The following is a 22,846-nucleotide window of genomic DNA, read 5'->3' on the forward strand; positions in this document are numbered from 1 at the left end:
TATGAACCACCACAGGCTAGGGCCTGGGCCCATGTTATTTGTTGAACCATATCACAAGAGGTAAAAGCAGTCATGGGTTTCTGAAAGAAGCGCTGGTTGAGGAGAAGGGAATGGTGTGCTCATCTGCTTGATTTAGCTTCTCTTTTCTTCTCTTTGTCCAGATGATTCAATTTGGTAAGAAATAAATGGTGTTGAAAAATGGGCCTCATTAATGATTTGCAAATGAATTATGGATGTTGGTATTTCTTATTTCATAGAAATTGCTCTAGATCTGCATTTCATGTGATAATTTTCTCCTCCAAGGGGGAAGTTATCTGCACTAAAACATGCAGGGTGAGTGATTATGTAAGTGTGCTCACTGCAGTGGTACACACCAGTCCTTGTCTCTCAGAGACCTGGCTGGCTTTTGGTGTGTCATCTACACTGGCAGCAGGTGAAGAGGAGGCTCCAAAGAGCATTTATGTCATTGAGGTAGGAATGGGAAAGGCCAAATGCCATTTTTTAACAGAGTCTCTCAGAACAAATTCCCATTTATGCCACAGGATTTGGATATGAATAAGCACAGGATGACAGTGCTATTAATACTTGGGCTTTTGATCAGCCACAGATACAAAAACCTGTGTGGCTTCTTTACTGAAGTTGCAACACTAAGATCTGCTTCTGCTCCTAGTAACATATATGAAAATAGAGCTGTTCAGTTGAAAGAGAAAAGAAGTGTCCTTGTATATCTATTTTGATCACATGTACTTCTGTCCAAGAAACTGCATTCTACTTGAGTGCTTAAGGATGGAAAGGAAGCACATATTGTGGCATTTTAACTTTTTAAGATATGTCTATTGAGATGAACAAGAATTAGTAAAAAAAATGTCCAAACTCAAATTTGAAAAAATGTAGTTGCTTAAATGAGAGCATGAGCATGTTGACATATTTGTCTCTAAAAGCAGCAATATGTAGCATTCACTTATCTAAGAGCCACCACAAATTGCTATCTAAAGGAATTTTGTATGTTACTCATTTAAGAACTTTTGAAAATCCTTATCCTTAAAAGTTTGCTGAAAGACACGTCTTTGTTAACTGAAAAGAGAATTTTGTGTGTTGGATAATGCTCCAACACTATTAGCATCTCAGTCCTCAGCCTGCTGCATGAATCTCTTAAATTTTAAAAGATGATTTAGTAGTAAAATAGAAAGTAAAACAGATAGTAAAACACAAGTAGAAATAACAAAGGGAGGTTAATATCTTTGAGGCAAATCTTAACTTACAGAATCCTATTTGCCTTTTTTTAAGCTCTCTCATTGGCATCATTTCACGTAGGTTTTCAAAGGAAGGGGAGAAGGAGAGAGTCTGTGTGAAGTTTATTCCAGAACATAATGCGTTTAAGCACCGTAGTTTTCATCTTGATACCGCAAACCAACTGAGAAACTGTTCTTGTGTACAGCCTTGCTGTAAAGATCAGAGATGGCTGTATCTACAGCGATCCCTAACCATTGTCAGAACATGACAATTCCTTGTTCTGGGTCAGCAGTGAATACCTCACTCAAATGGTGCAAAGTCAGCCAGTTCTTAATTTTTCTTTATCTCCTCAAGAGTGCATTCAGCGACTTTAGCACTGAGAAGAATGACTCCCCTGCCTAGTGTGATGAAGATCTGGAAATGTGCTGTCTCAGCACATTTAGCCTGGACTGCTGCTTGATTGGTGGGGGCTTAGATTTGATCTTATGGTGTATGTGTCAGTTCTCTAATGGGCTGGCTGAATGGCCTGTCCAAGGGGAAACTCAACTGAACCCATCTGAACCTGCATCTGGAATAGAAGTCTTATAATTCTCCAGGTTTTTTTGTTTGTTGTTTGGAATCCGTTCATACAGCCAGTCCCATCTCTTCTGGTGTGATACGGGGTTCTCTGGAGTCCAGTATGTCGGGTTCTTCCCAGGAAGAACTCAGGGGAAAAAGGCAGTCTAGGAGTATTTTGTAGGTACTATATATTAGTCTTTGGAAATGCTTTCTGTTGTGGTGAAGAACATGAAATCAAAATACAGGCTAATGAATAGAAAAACAAAACTTCAGGTGTTTGGGGACAGGGGCGTGTGTGCTTTTCAGTTTTGTGCTGTGAACCTCTAGGTAAATAATGTTAGAACAAGTCATCTACTTTTAAGTTTTGCTATTTTTCTGCTACCCTATTTTGTTAATCCATTTCCTGGAAAACTCTGTCAAAAGCTTTTCTCTGTGTTTCTACAAAATTTTGCTCTATCAGGTTTTTTTTGCTTACTTAAAGAAGGCCTAAGCCATCCTACAGGATAGGCTATGCGCAGAGAGCAGAGAAGGCCGTGGCCTTCTCTTCTTGATCCCTTGCTTTTTTTTTTTTTTTAAATTGTATCATCACAGAACAATCCCATAAAACTCTAAGATAAGAGAAAGTAAGTTGCTTGTAAGTCTTTCTGATATTATAAAGACAATTTGCAGGACAAGAACCCTGAAAAGATTTTCACTGAAAGTAAACGTGGGCAGAACCAAAGCACTGAGTTGTCAGCTGGGACATTACTCACCAGCTGCAGCAATCATTGGATCAAGCCCTTCATTGGGCTTGTACAAAATATCATACTACTTATAAACAATATGTCTCCAAATACCTAAAAACCACATTATATTTTAAGTATGGGGTTTAACTTAAACCTACAAAAGCAGACTGTCACTGTTCCAACGTAACCCTTCACATTCTGGCATTTTCCAGACTGCCAGCCAAATGAACACTTTAGGAGGAGGTGCATATATATGTCCACAGCACCCAGCGAGTTAATCCACCCTACTGTGCATAGGTGTTGGAGCTCATATGGTATGTAAGATTCGCCAAGTTTGGAGTTGTTTCGTATTGTTACATTTTCTGGACTATGCATTCACAGCAAGCATCTTTTTTTGATGCTGCTCAGGTGTTTGTGAATGCATATCAAGATAGCGCTCATTATTTGTGTTTTATGTAATTTACAACTTTGTATACATTTTGTCAGAATATATTTGTTAGAATATCTTTCATGGTTCATTTTGATGTATTCTGTCCAAACATTTTTTTTTTTTTAATAATCAGCCATGTTTTTTTTTTCTTTTTTTCTTTTTTTCTTTTTTTCTTTTCCTATAAATCTTCCCATAGACTAATGTGCATTTGAACTTGTGGCCTAACAAATGTCCTCATTAATAACTGAAGCTTTTAAGTTAGTGTCTCTCAGGAATAAATGTCTGTTACATTTCTAGTTATAACTTGTTTTGGAAGCGAAGAATTGCTGTGAATATATATACTTGCATGTCATGGTTCAGGCTGGCACTGGTTATAGCTAAATAATCCTGGAAAAGGAAGTTTTAAACATGCACAGTACACAGACCCTGGCTGTGTTAGTGGACACCAGTTTAAGGGATGTCTTCTATACAAGCTGCAGTGTCCAACTGCAGGTCCTCTTAATGGAACAATATGACATCCAAATACCTCACAGTTCATGTAACAGCCATTTGGAAAATGAAATGCTCTAAGTGCTACTTACAAAATGGAAGGAAATTTTTATTCCTCAAGAACCACACTAATTTTTTAATGAGGAAGAACGGTACAGGATGTTAGCAATCATCTACTTTAAAATTTTCCGTATTCTGTTACTGTTAAATATAAACAACAACTGCAAAATGTTAAAGGTTAAATATTGATGAGATATTGAACTTAATTAGTTAACTTCAAGTGCAGGTAGAATTTTAATTAAACTTAGTTATTTGGCCCATATTTGAAATTATTATTCTAATGACAAAAATGACAGAATAACAAATAACAGGAGAAGGAATGATGCTTAAAATCAAGTGTAGCTGTTTAGTACTTACTAACACTGATACAGTAGATTGAAATTAGAAAAAATATCCCTTCTGCTTCAGTGGGGATAGATTTGAAAAACAAAAGAAAAAAATGGACTCTTAAAGAAGATGTGCTTTAGGCAGAAAAAAAGAAGGTTTTTTGTCTCTAGATTTCTTTAATGACTTGTTATTGTTGTCTCAGCTGTGACCAGAGTCTGCAGCTGGTATTCTTAACAGAATTACTACAAGAATGCTAAAAATATTTCTCTAAATATATGTAGAAAAATTATTGGGAAAGAACAGCATTTAGACTGCAGTACAAGAAAATTTTCTGTGACAGTGTTTAGTATGATGAAAAATTTAAACAGAAAAGCAGCTATTTACGTTCACATTGCAGAGTAATTACTGGAGCAAGCAAAATACTTAAGCCTAATTTAATGATGCTTTCCTTCAGCTCAGGTGCCAAAAACTGTGTGTAAATTTCACAACTTGTGCTGGGAGGTGAGGGATAAATGAAGTTAAAGCCCTGTAGAAACAAGTGCATTGAATGTTTTCCTTTTTGTGAGGTACAAAGCGAGTTTCGCTTTTAAACAGAAGAGCATCATAAATCAGCATAAACCACAAGTTTTAATGAGTAGGTCTCTTCTGGAAGTGCAGTGCTTGCAATTCTGTTTGAACAAGACAAGGATCTGGTCTTGCACTCCTTACTCAGGCAAAACTGCCACTGACATTAATGATAATTTTGCTTGAACAGAACAAAGTGCTTGACGGCAGTTATATGCCAGCATGAGGGGTGTGAGATCAGGATGAACGTACAAAAAAGTACATCTTCAGATGGATGTACCTTTGGCTTCTCAAGCTAGCATTTCCTCAAACTACAAGAATCTTAATTGTAACATTTGCTGGTGCAGAACTTAACATTTACCATGCTGGGAAAGACTTTCTGGACTTCAGTAACCTGATCAGTACGGTCTCCTTTTGGTCTCTGCCTCTTTCTGGTTCTTTGTATTGCAGGGCTGATGATAGTATCTGGCACATTCCTTGGATGACTTGAAGATAGCAGCCTTCTGTGTTTGGGGCTGAAAGATTGTGAACTCTGTGTTAGCAGAAATGCCACACAGGGGAGTGAACTGAACATTAAAAAAGCTTTAGCTTTTAGGTACTGCAGTGCAAGCAGAGTTGAATTTGAGAGCTGGGACTTAAGTGGACATTTGTCCCTGCTTTCTTCCTTAATAAAATCTGAGTGTTAACTGTGGATAAGGGCATTTGGGAGATCACTAAAAATGAATCATTGAGTGCCCAGAAGAGCTTTATTATGATATACTATGGAGAACTACAGAATATACCATGTACTTTTTATGTGCTTATCGGATGCATGTTTGAGTTACTGTTGCTAAAGTAAATTGTTTTTTCCTTTGCTGCAGAAGTACAATAATTCCCTGAATTAAAATGGCAAAATGAACCTCATCAAAAACTGGATCTGTGTGGTCCTTTCTACCCCCATGTTCCCATCTAATTTTCTTTTACTCCATTAAAGGCTATTGAGCAAAAAAAACACAAGCTCCAGCTAGCAATGTTCAGTGCACTGTATTGTGCGTGTATATTCCCTATTTTGAAAAACACTAACAAAATAATGAATCTGGGAAAAAAATTTCAGTGCTTAAATCCTGACTGTCCAAACTGAGTAAAGAAAATAAAGAAATTTAAAAGATCTACAGACAGACGTCAGGTGCCAGAACTGAGCCCCTGCAGTTAGGCCCAGGGAAGGTCTCCTGCCTGGTTTGTTTGCTCCCGTGGCAGTCAGGCTGGAGGAGCTATCCTGTTCCTGAGGTTCCACGTGCATGTTGCCACTGCCCAGTTAACCAGTGTGAAAATAGCGTGGAAAATAAATTATTAAACTATACTGTTATTACTAACTTGCCAGCTCTACAGAAACAAATGCAGCCACATTTACATATGTGTCCATCTGTCTGTTTTTACACTTTATGTCTTCAGCCAGTGGGTGAAATTGTTTTAATCCAAGCCGCAGTCTGATTTTTTTTTTTCTTCCGATATTTATGTGTGTGTGTGCATATGTTATTTGTAGATGGACATGCATATTCCCGACAGTAGCTAGTTCTTAATTGTTCTTTTAAGTAACCTAATCTATCTGGCCATGGCCGTTTTAACTGGCGAAAGCAGCAGAGTTCTCCATGGATAATTTTCGTTAGTTAGCAGATTGTTACCATCTCAATGTTGCTGAAATCCCTAATCTCAGGTCAGCGTGAAGCTGCAGCGGTTACAATCCTGTTGCCTGATGCAGTGTGAATGGAAGTGCTTTCTGTCAGAAACATGTGGTCTCTTCAGTGGAGAGCCTGCGTAAATCCTGTGTAAATAGAGGGAGGCTAACAAAGGATGAGCCCCTGCAGCTCAGAGCATTTGGAGCCATTTGGAGGCTGAATTTGCTAAATGCTGCTTATACCGCCTGAAAAGTTGAAGAGAAAGGAGCATAAAATCCCTTCTTTTTTCTCTTTCTGCTCCTACCCTGGGGGGAGGGTGTTAAGGGCCAGGGAAGCCTGAGGTAAGCCTATGAAGACTGTTTTTTCAGTGCTCTTTTGAGTGTGAAAAAGGTGGCATGGGTCACTGTCCCCGCTTTAATGTCGGAAAACCCACACAGTTAGTAAATGTTGCATGTAAACTAAAGCATTTCATCCCTTCTCCTGCACTCCACGGCAGTGGGCCATGAACTAGTCACTTGAAAATCGCAGAAAAATTTCACTTCAACATGTCCGGACAGTTTAGCACAGCAGGAACGTAAGAGAGATCTGTAATTAGCAGGTTGCTTTGCTGTTCCCCTTGTCTGCCTTGGAACACTTTTTTCACCTGATGTGAAAAAATGTTGAATTACAATGCACAAAACACAAATCCACTGGCTATATAAAAGGGCTTAAAATTTAAACCAACGTTTGTTAGTTTTTTTCTGTAAAAAAAGGTGGAATAATATGTTGGCTTTCAGATATAAGCAACGAGAATTCTCAGTTCACTTCACAAATAAGCATAAGCTTTAGACATCCAACAACTGAGGGCTCAAAATCTAGCCTTTTCTCTTAGTTCTTGGACAGGAAGGCAATGAGAGGATAAATGTGAAACATCACTGCTCTGCAAATAATTTCTAAAGATTTGAGTCACCAATTTTACTGCATGTACAGATATAAAAATAGTGTATCTGGAATGTCATTGCTACTCTTAAGAAAATAATTAACTATTTGTAAATGCCTATTTAAAAATGAGATAAATTGATGAACATAGAAAGGTGCTTCTCCAGACACAGAAAATAAATAGGGTTTTTTTCTGTCTTTTGTTTTAAATACATGTTAGATACCAAATACCATGCAACTCTTTAAGGCTTTAGCACATATTTCCAGATGGTAATGGAGACTTTTTCCTGACTGAGACAGCGTTGCTAAAATATGGTTAGATCAAGCAGAACTCCTTTGTAGGTAAGGTCTAATAGTAGCCTGAGTTATTTTTGTTTCCTTTCCATTTGAATTTATAGTTGTCATTAACATCTGGATTGTGTGAAATTTGTATAAGTACATCTTTATGTTATTAGCCCAAAGGTTTTGTATGGCTTTGTATTCAGGATCTTCCAAAAGAACAGCAGAGAGAAGAGCAACCCTTTATTTCCTCCCAGCTGCTAGAAGGGCTAAAGGATAACATCTGTAGTCAGAGAAATGGTGGTGCCATCTGTATGAAATCTTCCTGCTGCTTTCAGTACAAGAGCATCCAATATCTCTTACTCTCCAAAATGCTCCCTCAAAACTTCATCTGACAGTGCACCATCAGATGTGTCTGATGTCTCAGATACGCAGAGGGGAGTGATTGCAGGAGGCTGGCTACAGCAGCTTACCTGAGGACATCCCATTCCTTGATGTGACAAGTGGCAGTTGAGTATGCAGGTAAAACTGGCATGCCTCTGACTTGCCTACACAGCTTGCAATGGCTCTGTCCCATGGCTCTGTCCCACCTGTAGTCAAGCTATTGTAAACAGCTTCCGCTTTACTGTCAGAGTACTGGTATGATGGCAAATCTCTGATCTGTTGCTTCTGAGGGTGTGAGAGACTAAGACAACTGTCGTGAACATTGGTCATTCAGTTGAGGAGAAAAGAAAATACAGTAGAAGCAACAATTTATATTAAGAGCTATGAACTGCTGAAGCTGTGAGGCTAAAAGCCTGATGATTTTAATAGGATGAAATGGAGGTAAGGAGTCCTCCTGAAGGTTCTTGGATTCTGAAATTAAAGTTTTCACTCTGTTACCCCTCCCAACAGCACAGACTGTCACATCCTCAAAACGTATTCAAACAGTTCTCTATTGCTAGCTCTTTTTTTTTTTTTTTTGACAATGGTAATTAATCATGTATTTTTTTTTTTTTTAAGATTTTTCTCTTGTGATGGTGTTGATCTCAGTAATAAGCTGAACATATTTGTTAATAATGGTTTTGAATACTTATGTCTCCAGATGGACACATTAAATGTACAAATAATTGCAAATTCTGAATATAAGGATGCATGCAGAATCTCCCCTTTGTTTTGCATTAATACCTGCAAATTCGTATCTGTCAAAATGCTAGGCAAAACAATTATGGAGTAGTTTTCAGAGTCCTTTAATATGGCTTTCATTTTGTTGCACTATTTTTAGTGAAATGGTGAAGTGCCTTTTTTTGTCCTTGTTAGATCCCTTCTCTTATCTCTTTTCCTTTACCATGACAAACCGTAAAGCCATAAGGGAACTCTGAGGAAGAAACTCAGACACTGAGTTCTGAAGTGTATCTTTCTAGAAATCGCTTTTCTTGCTGCTCTGCTTGTTATGATGGTAATGGGAACTATTTCTGAAATTTGAATCAGGGTTGTTAACCGGACTTTTGTCCTTTCGCATCACTAGGGTATCCTTTTCAGTTCTCCTTTTTTGCTTAGATAGATAACCTCTTATCTATCATGTTAGCAGATAATCAAAAGATGATGGAAAGACTTGATGAGCATCTTTTAAGCAGTTCTGACGTCTTGTTTCCCTGGGTCATTGCTCTGTGAAGAGCATAAGGACCAAGATTAATACTGAGGAGAGGTCTTCTGTAGGAATGGACACTGTCTCCCATTGTGTTCTTAGCTGTGTGAATATTGGAATCAGCAAGTTGTCTGCCCAGGGCAGTCAGTTTGCAACAAGATCAATTTGAAATTATAGTGCGATGGAAACCCTCCTCTACTTACACAGTCTGTTTTAAATAAATAGTAGTCTGTTTTGCTTTCAAAGCAAAACGATTTATCCTGTGGGAAGAAGTTCTCAGCACATGCTAAAAGTGTCTAGTGTGGAAGCCTAATTTCCTGCTGTGTGAAAGAAGTTTTGCATCTCTAGCCTCCTCCACAAGCCCTTCCCCTGGAAGAGAACATTTGTAAGAAATCCTGTGTGGGTCAATTTGCAATGTTTCTTGTATACTTGAACATCTACCTGTGTGACCTAGTGTAGGAAACCTGCTTTAGCAGGGGAGCTGGACTCAGTGATGTCCAACGGTCCCTTTCAACTCCTATGACAGTGATTTCTGTGATACTCACTCAACCTTTCTTAGAGGTTGCTGAGACTACTATACATCACAGGATCTGAAACAAGCTTGGTAATGTGCCTGAGTCTCTCCTGACTTGAATCCTGTGTAGTCATTGACATATCCATAAAGAGAGTGCCACTTAAAAATTTTCCACTCTCCTAACCTAAATATAAGGTTTGGAAATCACTTGTACTCTTTGCATAAGAATAAATGAACGAATAGTGTGAGAAGCAGAAGGTTACCCTCTGTGTTTTTGCTGTGTTGTGAAAGAAAGGCCAGAGGGCCAAAATCTAGACTTAATTTCTCCACTGCAACACTGGGTTAACTATGCTTGTATAATTGCTATTTCCGTGCATATTAGGACCTGTCTCTGCTCTTCTTGCTAGGTACAGTCCAAATCAAGATGTGAACAGTTTATAGAAGCACTGCCACTTCTAATGATGTTTAAAATGATTTAAAATTGGCTTCATTCACACAGCAATTAAAACATGCTGAATCCAATGTGCAGTAGAGTGACGTTCATATCCGCCAATTTTATTCCACTGTTGATAATTTTTTTCTTCATTTAAAATAATTCCTATTTTATTTGTATAAGGCAAACTAGGATCAGGCCCTCCATATCTGAGAATTAAATCATTCTATCTTGGAAGCATCTGTGAAGGGCTACTTGTATGATTTTTTGCAACAAGAAACAGCCAGTAATGTGAGCAGTTGTAGTGCTATTAAAGATATGACAATACAGCTTAACAGGATTGGGCCTGTAGTTTACCAGGAGCAACAAATCTTGCAGTGTGTATTCATCTGCTGAGGTAATTTGGAGGTATGATATTTGAATATCCTTTCATGAGGTTATGGAGCAGATTAAGGAAGCGCTGTCTCTTACCATTTTAACTACTGATTAAGCTAGGAAGCCAATGGAAGCTTTAGCTGAACTTTCATCTCCTGGGCTGCTATTAGCTTTTAAAACTAGGATATTAACAACCTCTCCAAAAGGTCTAAACACTGATTTAGCATGTAGGTGACTCCTGCTGAGGATACCCACAAAGCAGAGAGTGTGTGTGTAAGGATAAACGGGAATTTGTCTGTTCATAGTGTGAACAAGTGCTTCTATGGTGAGAAAGGATGGAGCAGAAAGCAAGTTTTATAGCTACATGCATCCTATGCATACACACATAGCTTTTACATACAGAGACAAAGATATCTTTATCCGTACGACAGATAGACAAACGGACTGACTGACTTCAAACTTGCACTTTCAGTGCAGATTTTTCCCCCCCCATCTCCGGGTACTGCTTTTCAAAATTGCCTGAGGCTACAGTACAGCACCTCAGATCCCCAAGGCCCATTGCCTGGCTCCTAATAGCCACTCTCCATCTGTGTCACATGAACAGCTGATGAGATAGCTCCAGTGTCTGTATTTTGGAGAGCATATCCACCCAGGTTAAAATGCTGGGGTTGCCAAGGAGCAGTCAGAAGCCATTAGTGTTTGTGAGAATTTGCCTTGCAGCAGTTCCTTGGCATAGTGGAAAGTAAGTGTGTGTGTGTGTGTGTGTGTGTGCGTGCACGTGTGTGTGCTCATCTGTGATAGAGAGGTCTGGGGTGGAGTATGGGGGGTGGGCAACGAAAAGGAGCACTTTGTAAATAGCTAGCATCATACAAAAAATGAGCATTTGGTTACAGTACATAGGGCTTCTGTGTTTTCTTTGATTGGTTTGCTGTGATCTGACTCTCCTTTTTTCTGTCTTTAATGGAAACAAACAGAAGAGAAAAGAAGCATGAGAAAGAGCGGTGACTTTGGGGTCTTGCTCTGGTGTTTGGGCAGATGGAAAGGAGCTGCTCTGCCTTGGGGCTGGGTGGTTGTAATGAAGTGGCCTGTCAGTCTGTAAATAGTGAGGGTCATCTCTTCCATGTGATGGAGGGTATCACATTGCAGTGAAAATGGAAATGTCAATAAAATTAATCTGCCAGCTCTTTGCTGTGGCTTTTTCAGTCTCCCTGGTCCGAGAGGGTGGGTTTTTCACAGGGGAGGTGGTGGAAGAAGGGTGATCTGGCACAGGAGAGAAGATGGAGCTGAAATGCAACTTTTAAAGCAAATGGACTCTGCGTAGCTGCAATGTGTTTCATTTAGTATCACTGCAGAGCTAGACAGGGCTGTAGGAATTAGTTCGTGAATCTATAGCATTCCTCAGGAAGCTATGGAGCGTCTAGCTCAGGCTACATTGAGCACAGAGTTTATTGTTTTAGGCTTTCTTGGACAAGGTTTTTACTTAGCATGGGATTTATGGCATTTACTGCTAATGAATGTCTATTCTTAAATTACAAAAACCACCGTCTCAGCACAATTCCCAGATGTCCTTCCAGGACCTCGGCTTCTTAAACACCAGCAGGGAGCATAAACTCTCCACTTCTCTGTTTTCCTCTTTCGTGTGGCTCCGGGCTAATGATGTGTAAGGAAAACACAGCAATCTATAAAGTCTCAGCGCTGTCCCAGTATTCTTCATTTATTTTGCATTTGATTATGCCACAAGTCGGATCTTGTTTCTTTCCTTTTTTTAAAGTTATTAGTTCAAATATTAATGTAGGAATATGGCATATATTGCTGCTCTTGATTGATGCCTTCCCAAAAACAGGAAGACGTGCTCGTATGAATTTTAAGAAAGTAGGGGTCCTGCAATGCCTTGCCAGAAGAGTTTTTCAGATACATAATTTAGATGCCCTCCAGGCAGGCTTTCAAGGCATTTTTGCTGGAGGGCAAGAAAAAATAACTATGACTGTTAAAAGTAAATGATTTTTGCTAATGCACAATTAATGCCAGGGAAAAGCACAGAAGAGAAAGATGTTGATGGAAAGTTCTGATTAAGTGAGAGCTCTACCTTGATGTGCATCTTCTTTTTTTTTTAATGATAATAATCACTGATGCAGAGATGTAGAAGTTTTCATGGCATGCAAATGCTATATGCAGGGTTGTAGTTGGTATACGTGTTTGTGCGTGCGTATGTATGTGTGCCGGGGGTGCTACTTCTGGGGAGGGGCTCATCTGACAGTGTATTATGTGCACTGAACAGTGACACAGTTACTGCCACCTCTGCAGAGGGCCTCGAATATATAGACTACAGAACATTTAACTTGATTACTTATCGTATGTATTCAGAATGGTTGTAGGGATGCATTTACAGTGAATGGGTTCTCGTGTGGCAGGTTTTCCCACACTGAATCCTGTAATTGACAAAGAGCTATTGCACTATGTCAAGTGCATGATCATAATTGAATTAATGATATATGCATGTGTGAGACAAAACTCGTATTTGGAAAGACATGGTTTCTAAATTTTGCATATTTGTATCAGCGCTCAAATATAATGAGAAACGGTATGTGCTGATCTATCAAATCAAAATAGAACTTGCAACAGTATCTTGGTAATTAATAATACTTTCTGGCTTCTACATGTTGTTTATTTTTCTCTTGTTTTTCTCTTTGTTATAGGGGATGGTTTAGACAACAGTGTAGCCTCACCTGGTACAGGGGATGACGATGACCCAGACAAGGACAAAAAGCGACAGAAGAAAAGAGGCATTTTCCCCAAAGTAGCAACAAATATCATGAGAGCATGGCTTTTCCAGCATCTCACAGTAAGTGGTGCCCAAAACCAAAGTAGATTTCTGTTCATGTACCTAATGAGGTTTATTCATCATTATCAGAAATGAACTGTCCCCGTAATTTTGGACCATTATTAAGGCTCAATTATCATTGCTTTTTTTTTTTTTATCCCCTTGATTTTTTTTTTTTTTTTTTTGGCTCTTGGAATCATGACAAATCTGAAAGAAACCTATATATATGTATATATATAAATATATGTACATACCTAGAGAGAGAGAGAGAGAGAGAACAAGAGAGAATACAAAGTCTTATCAGGGAGCAACACCTACATGTAAAGTAATCTTTTTTTTTGCTTTGAACTATTCAAGGGGGTTTCTTGCTTTAGCATGCATAAAGATATGCTTTCTGGATGTTGCCCTCTGTTTACATGACCTTCATACATGTTTAGTGGCAGAGAGAACCGCAAGCTCTGTGTCCTGACATATACTGTGGAATGTTAAGAGTAGTCAAAGCAGCAGCTTGCAAACTTGTATGTTAATTTTGTGAGAAATATAGCAGGCTTATAATTTCTCTAATTCTTGAATTGTATAATAGAGATAAACAAACACCCTTCTGGCTTCTCCTCAAGTCCATTTTTTTTAAATGCTGCCCATACACGCACTTAGGGGAGAGAGATTAAAAATATGAAAAAGCTGTACTTTTCATGGTCTATCTTTATCCTCCTGCTTACGGTTGGTTTTATGTGTTGGTGTTCAGATGACTATTACTGCTTCACTTTGATATCAAAATATAGTTCTGCAGAAAACCTAGTAACACTTTTTGTAGTTTACATCATGGGGCAAATAACAAAAACTGTTAAAATTATCAATTGATTTTCCTCTTCCTTTCATTGTAAAATTGTTTCTTACTTCATAAGGCTTAGAAAACTAACTATTATTAACTACCTCTTCTCCTGCAAAGTTTTATAAATTTCCCCAGTAGCTGTTGTTGGTTATAGTGTAATGATTTTGGGACAAGGTACCCATTTTATTTATGATAGACACTATCGAACTGCTCTGCTAGAAGCACAGCTAAAGGGGGGAGCAATAGATCCACATTTCTAAACCATCATTTTGATGTAAGGACATTAGTAGCAAACTAAGGTACATTGATCTGGCCTGTGGGGTCAGGATTAGCTGGAATAGCCAGTGTCTCTGCTGGAGTAGTGGTTATTCCTGCCTCCCAGCTATGGCCATTTCAAAGGTCAGGTGCCCCGTACCCACTTGGCTCAGAGGAATTAGACAGAACATGAGTCTCTGGGCTGATTACTTAACCAAAGACAAAATAATGAGTCCTAAGCAAATACTGACTAATTGAAAGGGCTGTAAATCCATTACATATTGGTCAGGGATAATCAGGAGTATTTAATCACTTTTATCTATTCAGGAGCACTGAAGCTGCAACAGCAAAGCCCTGAACCTTGCCATGTGCTTATTATTCTCATCATTATCAAAATTACTTCACAGCTGTTCTTTGCTACATCACCTCAGCTGGAGATTTACTAACCTGTAAAATGTTTTTAATTTGGAAGTCGAGTGAGTGTGAGTGAAGGGTTTTTCATTTAGCTGTAGAGTATCTTTAGAGGAGTGACACAGGGAGACAGCAAGAAGCATGACCATAAATAAAGCAGTTTCTTTTTACTTGCCTCTGTGATAATCTCATTTTCTCTTATGAAATTTGTGATAACTTGTTTTTTGTTTTTTGTGTTTTTTTTTTCTTTCTGCCTTCCTTTCTTGCGTTCTTCTTGAAAGCATTCAACACATGCTCATTAAACAGTTAACTAACTCTCACTTCTCTTGAGGAAAGTCCTCCTGGCTTTTTTAAATCCCTTTTTCTTGTTTTTGTCTTCTCTCTTCTGACCCTCTCCATTCCACATGAATTGAGGAAATTTGCCATCAGTGGTGAGGATGGCTTCACAAAAATCAAATTAAATGAACACAAAAAAGCCCCAACCCTTTTACCATCCAAGCCTTAATGAGTTTGCAGGTGTTGAAAGATTTACTGTGCTGTAATTCTCAGACCTGCAAACTGATAATGGAGACCCCTGACCATTGCAGTGTAAATTCAGAAAGATTCTTGCCATAAACACATGCAGAGAAGGAAGAGAACTCCTTTTTTTTTTCTTTTTTTTTCTTTTCTTTTTTTTCCCCCCAAGATCTTGCACTTTTTCTCAAATTAGCTTGTCCATTCAAAGTGCAGCTCTGGCTGAGCCAGAAAAGGGGAATCTGTGATGTGCAATTTTATTGTTTCAAGTAAATATCTTTACAATGGCAGTCCATGATTCAATGTGCATTCCTTCATTACTACTCTAACCTTATTTCAAATTGGTTTGTTCCTCCTTTGTGCTGTATGACCTGTTCTTGTATTGCAATAATCCCTCGATGTACCCTTTTTTCTTTCTCTCTCTCTTTTAAAGAAACTAATTGAATTATCTCATTATTTTAATTTGTTAAGCAAATGTATTTTACATCTCAGGATGTGTTCTTAAAGAAGGAGCTGCTTAGGCTTTGCCCCCTGAATGGGCCATTGGTACATTTTGACATTCATGCATTCATTAAGGAGAGGAACATAAAAGGGCTCTGGTTGTATTTTTTTTCAAACACCCAACCAGCATGGAGCAACTTTTCCATAAGCCACAGGGGTCTCTCTATATATGTTCTCAACTGCAAGCCATTGTCACCTATTCTGAATACCTCAAAAGGACAAATAAAATACTAAAGGCCAACTGTAGCAATTGTTAGCTTTTGGTCTCAATATGACAAAAATCATTAACCTCTGGTTTCCCTGGAAGGGGAAGAAATGGCAGTCCATCTCTTATAGTATGGATTTAACTTGAAATTCCTATACGTTGTCAAATTCAAAGAGAGTAACTCAGTTCTGACTAATTGTATTTACTTATGATTTAAAATAAAGTGCTGTTTTTTTCTTTATTAAGTCAGTTTGCAGGCTCCTAATGTAACTGATTTTAAAAATTGATTTTTTTAAGTGGCTTTTTGAAGAGATAGGCACTTGAACTCTGATGTTGAATGAATATATCTGACAGTCTGTGTCTTTCAAAACCATTTATATCCCCTATCATGACTTCCATTTTGCAGTGATTTTAATTATATTTGAAATAGGATACACATACATATTTTTGTTGTTGGAAAGCAAATGCAAGAGATAAGAGCTTCTGTCATGTTCTTGTTCACTTATTGAGCTCTGTCTTATATTTGAAATTACAACAGTACCGGAAGATGAAAGATCTGAGGATGAATTGGGTGGAAATGCTTTTTCTGGATAATATCCAGTGTTTAAGAAAGTAGAGGAAGTCCTAGTCTGGTAGTATAAGCTTTTCAATGGCACATAAAGATTACGACATCAGAAAGGTAAACCTGACATTAAGGCTGTTTTTATTTGAGTTCAAAGGTGGTTAAAGAAAAGAAACAGCAAGAAATCTGACCTAAGCCAAGAGTTTATTCATAGCTTTGGAAGACTCCTTTTCCTCTATGCCAAGGACTCCTTAGTACACTCAATTAGCCTCTCAGACATCTCTGCTTTCCTCCCTCAAGTGCTCCCCTATTTGCCCTGCAAAGAACATATTTGATCATGAAGTGAAAACAGGAAGTGCTCAAATGTATAGACACCTCCAGTTTACATCCATGTTGAGATTAGGATTTCTTACTAGCAACTATACAGAGCTTGTCCCCCTCCCCCCATGCCCTTTTAAAGGGTTGAGCACCTCTGAAATGTATGTACATAATCAGAAAAGAACAAAGTTATAAAGGAAGCAATTATACCATTCCATGAACTTGTACCTCTAGTTGTTCATCCTTCTCTGCAGCATAGTGTGTCAGAAACTACACTTTTGCTACATTGAGCATTTTTTCTCATTCTTTTGCAGAACTGGCTGAACAGAGATGTGTTTGGTGGGTTTTGTTTTTTTGACACTTATTTGGAGTGACACACTTTGTTAAATTTTTTTTAAATTGTTTTCTTTGATACAGTCTATAAGGAGATACAGCTCAAAGTACCAGAAATACTGACAGTAGCATGCCAACTAATGGTAGCATGACATTACCAGATTTCCAGCTCATGTTGTTTGGGACAGCAGCCCTGAAGTCGGTGAAGTTAAGCTGTCTCTTGTTTGTTCGACTCCTTGTTTGTTTTTAGTTTTTGCTTTTTTTTTTTTTTTTTGCTGAAGTTCAGTCTCCTAACATTTATTTGTCATTTAGTCTGTTTTCCAAGCCTTCTGGCTGAAAATCTTGCTCTTTACAGTTTCTTGTGGAATAGATTTTGGTTTCATACGCCCCAGGATCAGGCTAAAATAAGTTTTGCTGGAATGTGTTAAAATGAATCAATCACAGCTTTTGTACTTACCTGAATGAATTTTCTTGTGATTGAAGTATTCAGGTGGCCAGACGGAATAATATCAATAGTCTTATTGAAACATTTTTTTCTTCTATTTTTATGTGGGTGTATCTGAGAATATAATGCATCTCTGTCACATTTTAATAAATGACTTACCAAGACTTTTGTGCAGGCAGCTGTTTTACGTATTAATCACTGGCATTTCAGAGCAAACTTTCAAAATAGTTGAAACCATCCCACTTTCATAAATATCTCTTCCTATATCCCGATTTTAGGAATAATACCTAAGAGAGGGTTAGGTACATAGCTTGCTATTGGACACTTGATTGTGAAGGCATGCTGGTGATTTGTAGGGCTTGTGTTGGATTAAAGAGTAATATGCTGTATGTTCCCAAGGTACACTGAGGGAAGGGATGATGTCCTCTCATAGTACTATCAGGCTACCTGCATGTGAGTTCACATGGCTGCTGTTTCCATTTTAGAACACCATGTAGTCAGAGACTTGGAGGAAACTGAGGTATAGTGCTATTCCAGGATTTTAGGTAGGGCTACCTGTGTGCTGATCTTACAGCCAGGTGAGGAGCTGTCTACTGCAGTGGGGTAAAACCTGTCGTACTGTATGAACGAGAAATACATTGCCCAGTTCTGTAGAAAAACAAACAAACAAAAACTGTTCTCATTTTTCAGCTGGGTAAACTTTTTGAGGGGAAGTTAATGATTTCTTCAAGTCCTTTGGAAAAATCATATCTGAGTGCTAAAATCCCATGACTGATAGTACTGTAGTGATCAAGATTATAGATCTGAGTATTTTTGCACCCAAAAGTTGTGCAGACCTAGCCCAGTGGGGCAGAGCCGGCAGCTGCTGCTGGGATTTACTGCTGCTGGTGGTGATAGTCCTGTACTGCCTAATGTCAGTGGCATGCCTTCCTGTCCCATCTGCACCAGGAAGAGCCTGGAAAATCAGAATAGAACAAAGCTAGATCTTTTTCTCTCAAATGCTTCTTCTGCTCATGGTCCGAAGGACATAATCCTCTGACAACTTGTAGTCTTCAGCTAAGAAATCAGCTTCAAAGATTTGAAAGATTTTAGTAGCAGCCCGAAAACTCATATACCTTTTAAAGACTGTAATCTTAAAAGAAAAGGGCTGAGATAGGGTGGGGGTGGGGCTTTGTTTGTTTTAAAAATGGAATCTGAGATTAGATCTGACATTTCTACATCCACCCCCAATAGAAAAGGGAACCCAGGGTCATGGGGTGTGTGGGCCTCAAAAGCTAGCTTTGTCTCTGAGTGGTTAATCTAATCATTGTTACATAGACATCTGTTATTTCTTCTGAAAAATTGATGCTTTTGTGACACAATGATCCATCTATTTAGTACAACAGCCTGAGTAATTAAATTAAAAAAAGAATATTTTTGCTGGAGCATGTATTATAAAACTGCCATACCTCCCTGTACCAGCAAAAAGGCTGGAGTGAAAGGGAGAGGGAGGTGGGGAGTGGGAAGGGAGCGCTTTAAGCCCGGCATTGTTTTCTGCTCACTTGAGGAAAACATCTGTGAATTGTTTGAACTGAACCTTACCAGGGACTGTCTGAATCTGTGTCATCTCTGTTTAATTTCAGGAAATGATGTCACAGTGCATTAAATAACAATGCTATGTGATTTATTTTTACTTGTACATGCTGTCCTAAGCATTTCTGTTACATGGCAGTGTTTTCAATTAACTGCAAGCTTTCAGTTTAAAAAATATATTCCATAATGCTTTTTTGGTTATGGGTATTGGGAGGCTGGGTGTTTTAGGGGGTCACCAAGGTTCAGGGCTGTCGGAGGGCTCCAGGCCCATTTGTCATGTGCTTATTTGTAGTTGGGACTGGATGTCAGCACTCCCGTCACCCATGGCAACCTCCAGGACCGTTGGTTTGTTACAAAGCGTGTCTGTGGAGGAAAAACTAAATATTCCCAACCTATCCATCAAAAGACCTATTAGATAGTTATAGCGAGGCCTGCATACTGTAGCTTCTGCCTTTATCAAACTTTCTGTGCTCCCCCTTCTTCTGTAAAAGAATAGAGGACATAAGTCAATTCTGTCTGCCATCTGTCGCCTTTATAGCTGTTCCTCAAATTAAAGAGACAGTCCGAAATTTAAATAATCTGATAGAAGCATAGAAAGCCCATGTGTAAATTATTGCATTTCCATTCGATTTTTAACTTCTCGTTTTATTTTTAAGGGAGATTTTTATTGTACTAATTCGGAGATCAAAATATGTTGCCTGTTTCTGCTTCAAAAATAGCATTCTGAGAAATGTTGGATTTACAGTGTCACAGAGTTGTTATCTAATAAGATTTCAAGTTATATATAGGGTGAATTTCACACACACACAGAGCAAACAATCCATGCACTGCAAATCCTGCAAAGGCTCCTCCATTCTCCCCCTTCTTCCTTTCTTTCCCAGCCCATAGGCCAAGGGCTGCAGGGAAGCCCTTCCTCCCTGCTGTCAGGGCAAGCTGGGATCCTCAGTATGCGCAGCAGCCATTTCCTAGGCCTTATAATCTGCTTCCCTGTCTAATGCTGGCTAATTTACTTCACCTTCTCCTCTCCCCTTTTCTCTGCCCAGCCTGTTTTGACTCCCTGTGCTCCCCAGCAGGCAACTGGCCTGGCAGGATAGAGGGAGCAGCAGCACGGTACATGTGGCACACGAGGTCAGCTGCTGCCAAACCATCAGATAACATGGCAAGAGGGGAGGTACAAATGCTGTTTTTCAGTGTAATATTTTACCTGCTGTTTCCAAGCAGGGAATTACTGAGAACAAGCGTAACTAAAAACATGTGCGTGATTTTAGTGGGGGCTGATTAAAAAACCTCAACTAAGCAAACAAAACATGGCCTAGCAAAAGATATGATCAGCCACTGGTGTTTTCTGATTGTTATTGTCAGATTATGAAGCTTTGCGGAGTCGGTATAGGATTTAAGTGGAAAGAAGAAAGAATATGAAAGTCCAAGTAATGAAGTAACTGAAACAAGAAAGTAGCATCAAGAGTGAATTCATTTTTATAGAACTGAGGCCTGAGGGCTCAAAACATAAATGGGCATTTAGCTAAAGCCTATGCAAATGCAGTGTTTAAACACTCCAAGAATGTTGCACTAATAAATGTTGTGCACTACAGTCTTTAAGAATTAAGATCATAGTCAACAAGAGGTGAGAAGTTTTCTGAATATGTCTCCAAGTGTCACCACTTAAAACAATTTTCATCAGAAAATTCGTACTTCTTAAATTTCTCTGCAGTGTATGTACATGAATATATGTACATATAAAATATATTTTTAGGGGAAAAAAAAAAAAAGATTGTTCTTGTTTGTGTAAAGTGATACTGCCTAACAGTTTTGCCTCAGGACATGTTTACTTGAGATCTTCCTTTCAAGATCCATGAGCAAAGTAATTGGTTTCAAAGAAGTTTTCTGCAGAATTAGAGATTTACTGAAAAAAAAAAAAAAGTATCTTTCTGCCAACACTTCCAGAACTGCTAATGAATAGCAATGTCAGTTCTTATTGTTTCCTAGTGAAAAGAGTAGTTTATGGCAGACAGAATTACTTTTGGTGTTGTGGAGTTTGCCTTGAGTTAGGATACTTAGAATACCATGCGTTACATATTTGTGAGTTGATTGGCAGCAGTTGTTTGTAGGATCCAAATAAATCATTGGCATCTTTAAAGATTTATTATTGTCTTTAAGCATAATGGCAATACAGTTTTCATGCTTTTACATTTGCTATTTTTATTTTTAACTGCTAGCCCCAAATCTGCCAGAACTAATTTCAGTTGTTTAGTCTAATACTGGATGATAGGTTGTCAACTCACTGTATAATGCCATAAAGATTTTTTTTAATCTTGGTTTTACCTTTTTATGATGGCATTTCAAAACACGTACTTTATTTGTAGCAGTTGACTACTTATGTCCATAAAATGTTTAACATCTCATGACATATTCTTACAATCTCAGCACAATGAATCGGAGTAGCTAATTGAAAACATTTTAGTTTGCTGTATATTAATTTGTTTAATGCTATAGAAATTTGGCCATCATCTAGAAGCAGCTTTGAAATATATTTCAAAGAGGCAACTCAATATTCTAATGTGGATATACTATGGATATACTTTATGACTAAACTGAATAGCGACTGGAAAGCTCCTGTTCACTATACTAAACATATAAAAGAAGTAGCTTTCTTGTTAGAAGGTGATTTAGTGTAGGCTACTTTGAAGCTTGTACCAATTTAAAACAAAAACAACAACGAAACCAAATGAAAAGAGGACAATGTAATCTACATTGTTAGTTGATGTTCTGTGAACGTACATGGATTTTTATAAATGTGGTTCTCTTTCATCCCAGAAAAGGTCAAAATGTAGGCTTAATGTTTCTGTGTTCAAATATTTGCAGATGATTCTCAGATTAGTGTCTAAAAGTGTGTACTTTTCAATCCTGCTTCCATTAGTTTCAGAACAACTTTGATCCCCTTGGAAAAACTACGTAACATGAGAGATGAAACTGAAAACATAGTGGGTGACAAACAGACAAGCAAATACAATTTTGCATCTTAAGCATTAAATATTGTAGCCATTTTATCTGAAAATTCTACTTAACAAGCCTTTCAAGGATCCTCTGTTTTATGATAGAAAGACACATTTCTTGAGTGCTTAGCTATTTGTCGCATTCTGTCTTGTAGCTGAGCAGTCACTACTGTTCCCAGGATACTGCTTCATCACAGCCAGCTCAGACAAGCTTGGGGAGATTTCAGCCTTTTTTCTAGCTGTGAATATAGCAAGATACTGTGCCTCAGTTTCCTTGTGTAAACAGTACAGCATAAGTGCTTTTCGGAGTGCTTTTGATATCTGCAGATGAAAACCTCTGCACGAGACCTGCATCATAGTTAGCGTCATCTGAATTACAGAGGTCTGCACTTCTGTTGTGGTTTTATCATGCTGCTGAACTTGCGTGTACAAATACTTGAAATTCTGTAGACTTTAAAGCCTGGGATGGATTTCTTTTTATGAGGGAGCATTTAATATAAAGTTAAGAGTGCTATGTGCTGCTCTATGCTGTCATGTTCAGCGTAGAAGATGGCAGCACATGATTGCTGCAAGGTACTTTAGCTCAAGTGGTTTAGGCTTGGGTTATTTTTGTTTATCAAGTTCTTTCCTTCTTGGTGACCTGAAGTGGTGATTATTGTGTGCAAATGGTATCAAATATCTTTCTCAGAAAGTAGCAAGTGAAAGAACTTCGAACATAAACTGCTGGCCCAGGGCAAGAATCAGTATAAAGGGAGTGCAACAGTATTAACAAATGCATCTTTGTTCTTCAAGAAGTCGCTAGTGGATATTCCCCTCCTCAACAGCCCAGGGAGTTTCCTGAAGTGAAATAGGACTTTGGCAGCTTTCCAGCCAGTCCCCAGTCTTCTGCTGCCTCTTT

General features: G+C 38.4%; 1 protein-coding gene across 5 annotated transcripts in view; it reads left to right on the forward strand.

Annotated features, from left to right (window-relative positions):
• Positions 1 to 22,846, forward strand: part of MEIS2 (Meis homeobox 2) — a 167,858-nt gene that overhangs the window by 36,577 nt on the left and 108,435 nt on the right. For all 5 annotated transcript variants that reach the window (XM_042814510.1, XM_042814512.1, XM_042814514.1 and 2 more), the window contains one exon: positions 12,884 to 13,029. In XM_042814510.1, coding sequence (XP_042670444.1) covers positions 12,884 to 13,029 — 146 coding nt within the window. The remainder of the gene's footprint in view (positions 1 to 12,883; positions 13,030 to 22,846) is intronic.

This window comes from Centrocercus urophasianus, unplaced genomic scaffold, assembly GCF_019232065.1.
Source record: "Centrocercus urophasianus isolate 14NV4802_14NV808 unplaced genomic scaffold, USGS_Curo_1.0 seq_14, whole genome shotgun sequence".
In the NCBI taxonomy this organism is placed as follows: domain Eukaryota; kingdom Metazoa; phylum Chordata; class Aves; order Galliformes; family Phasianidae; genus Centrocercus; species Centrocercus urophasianus.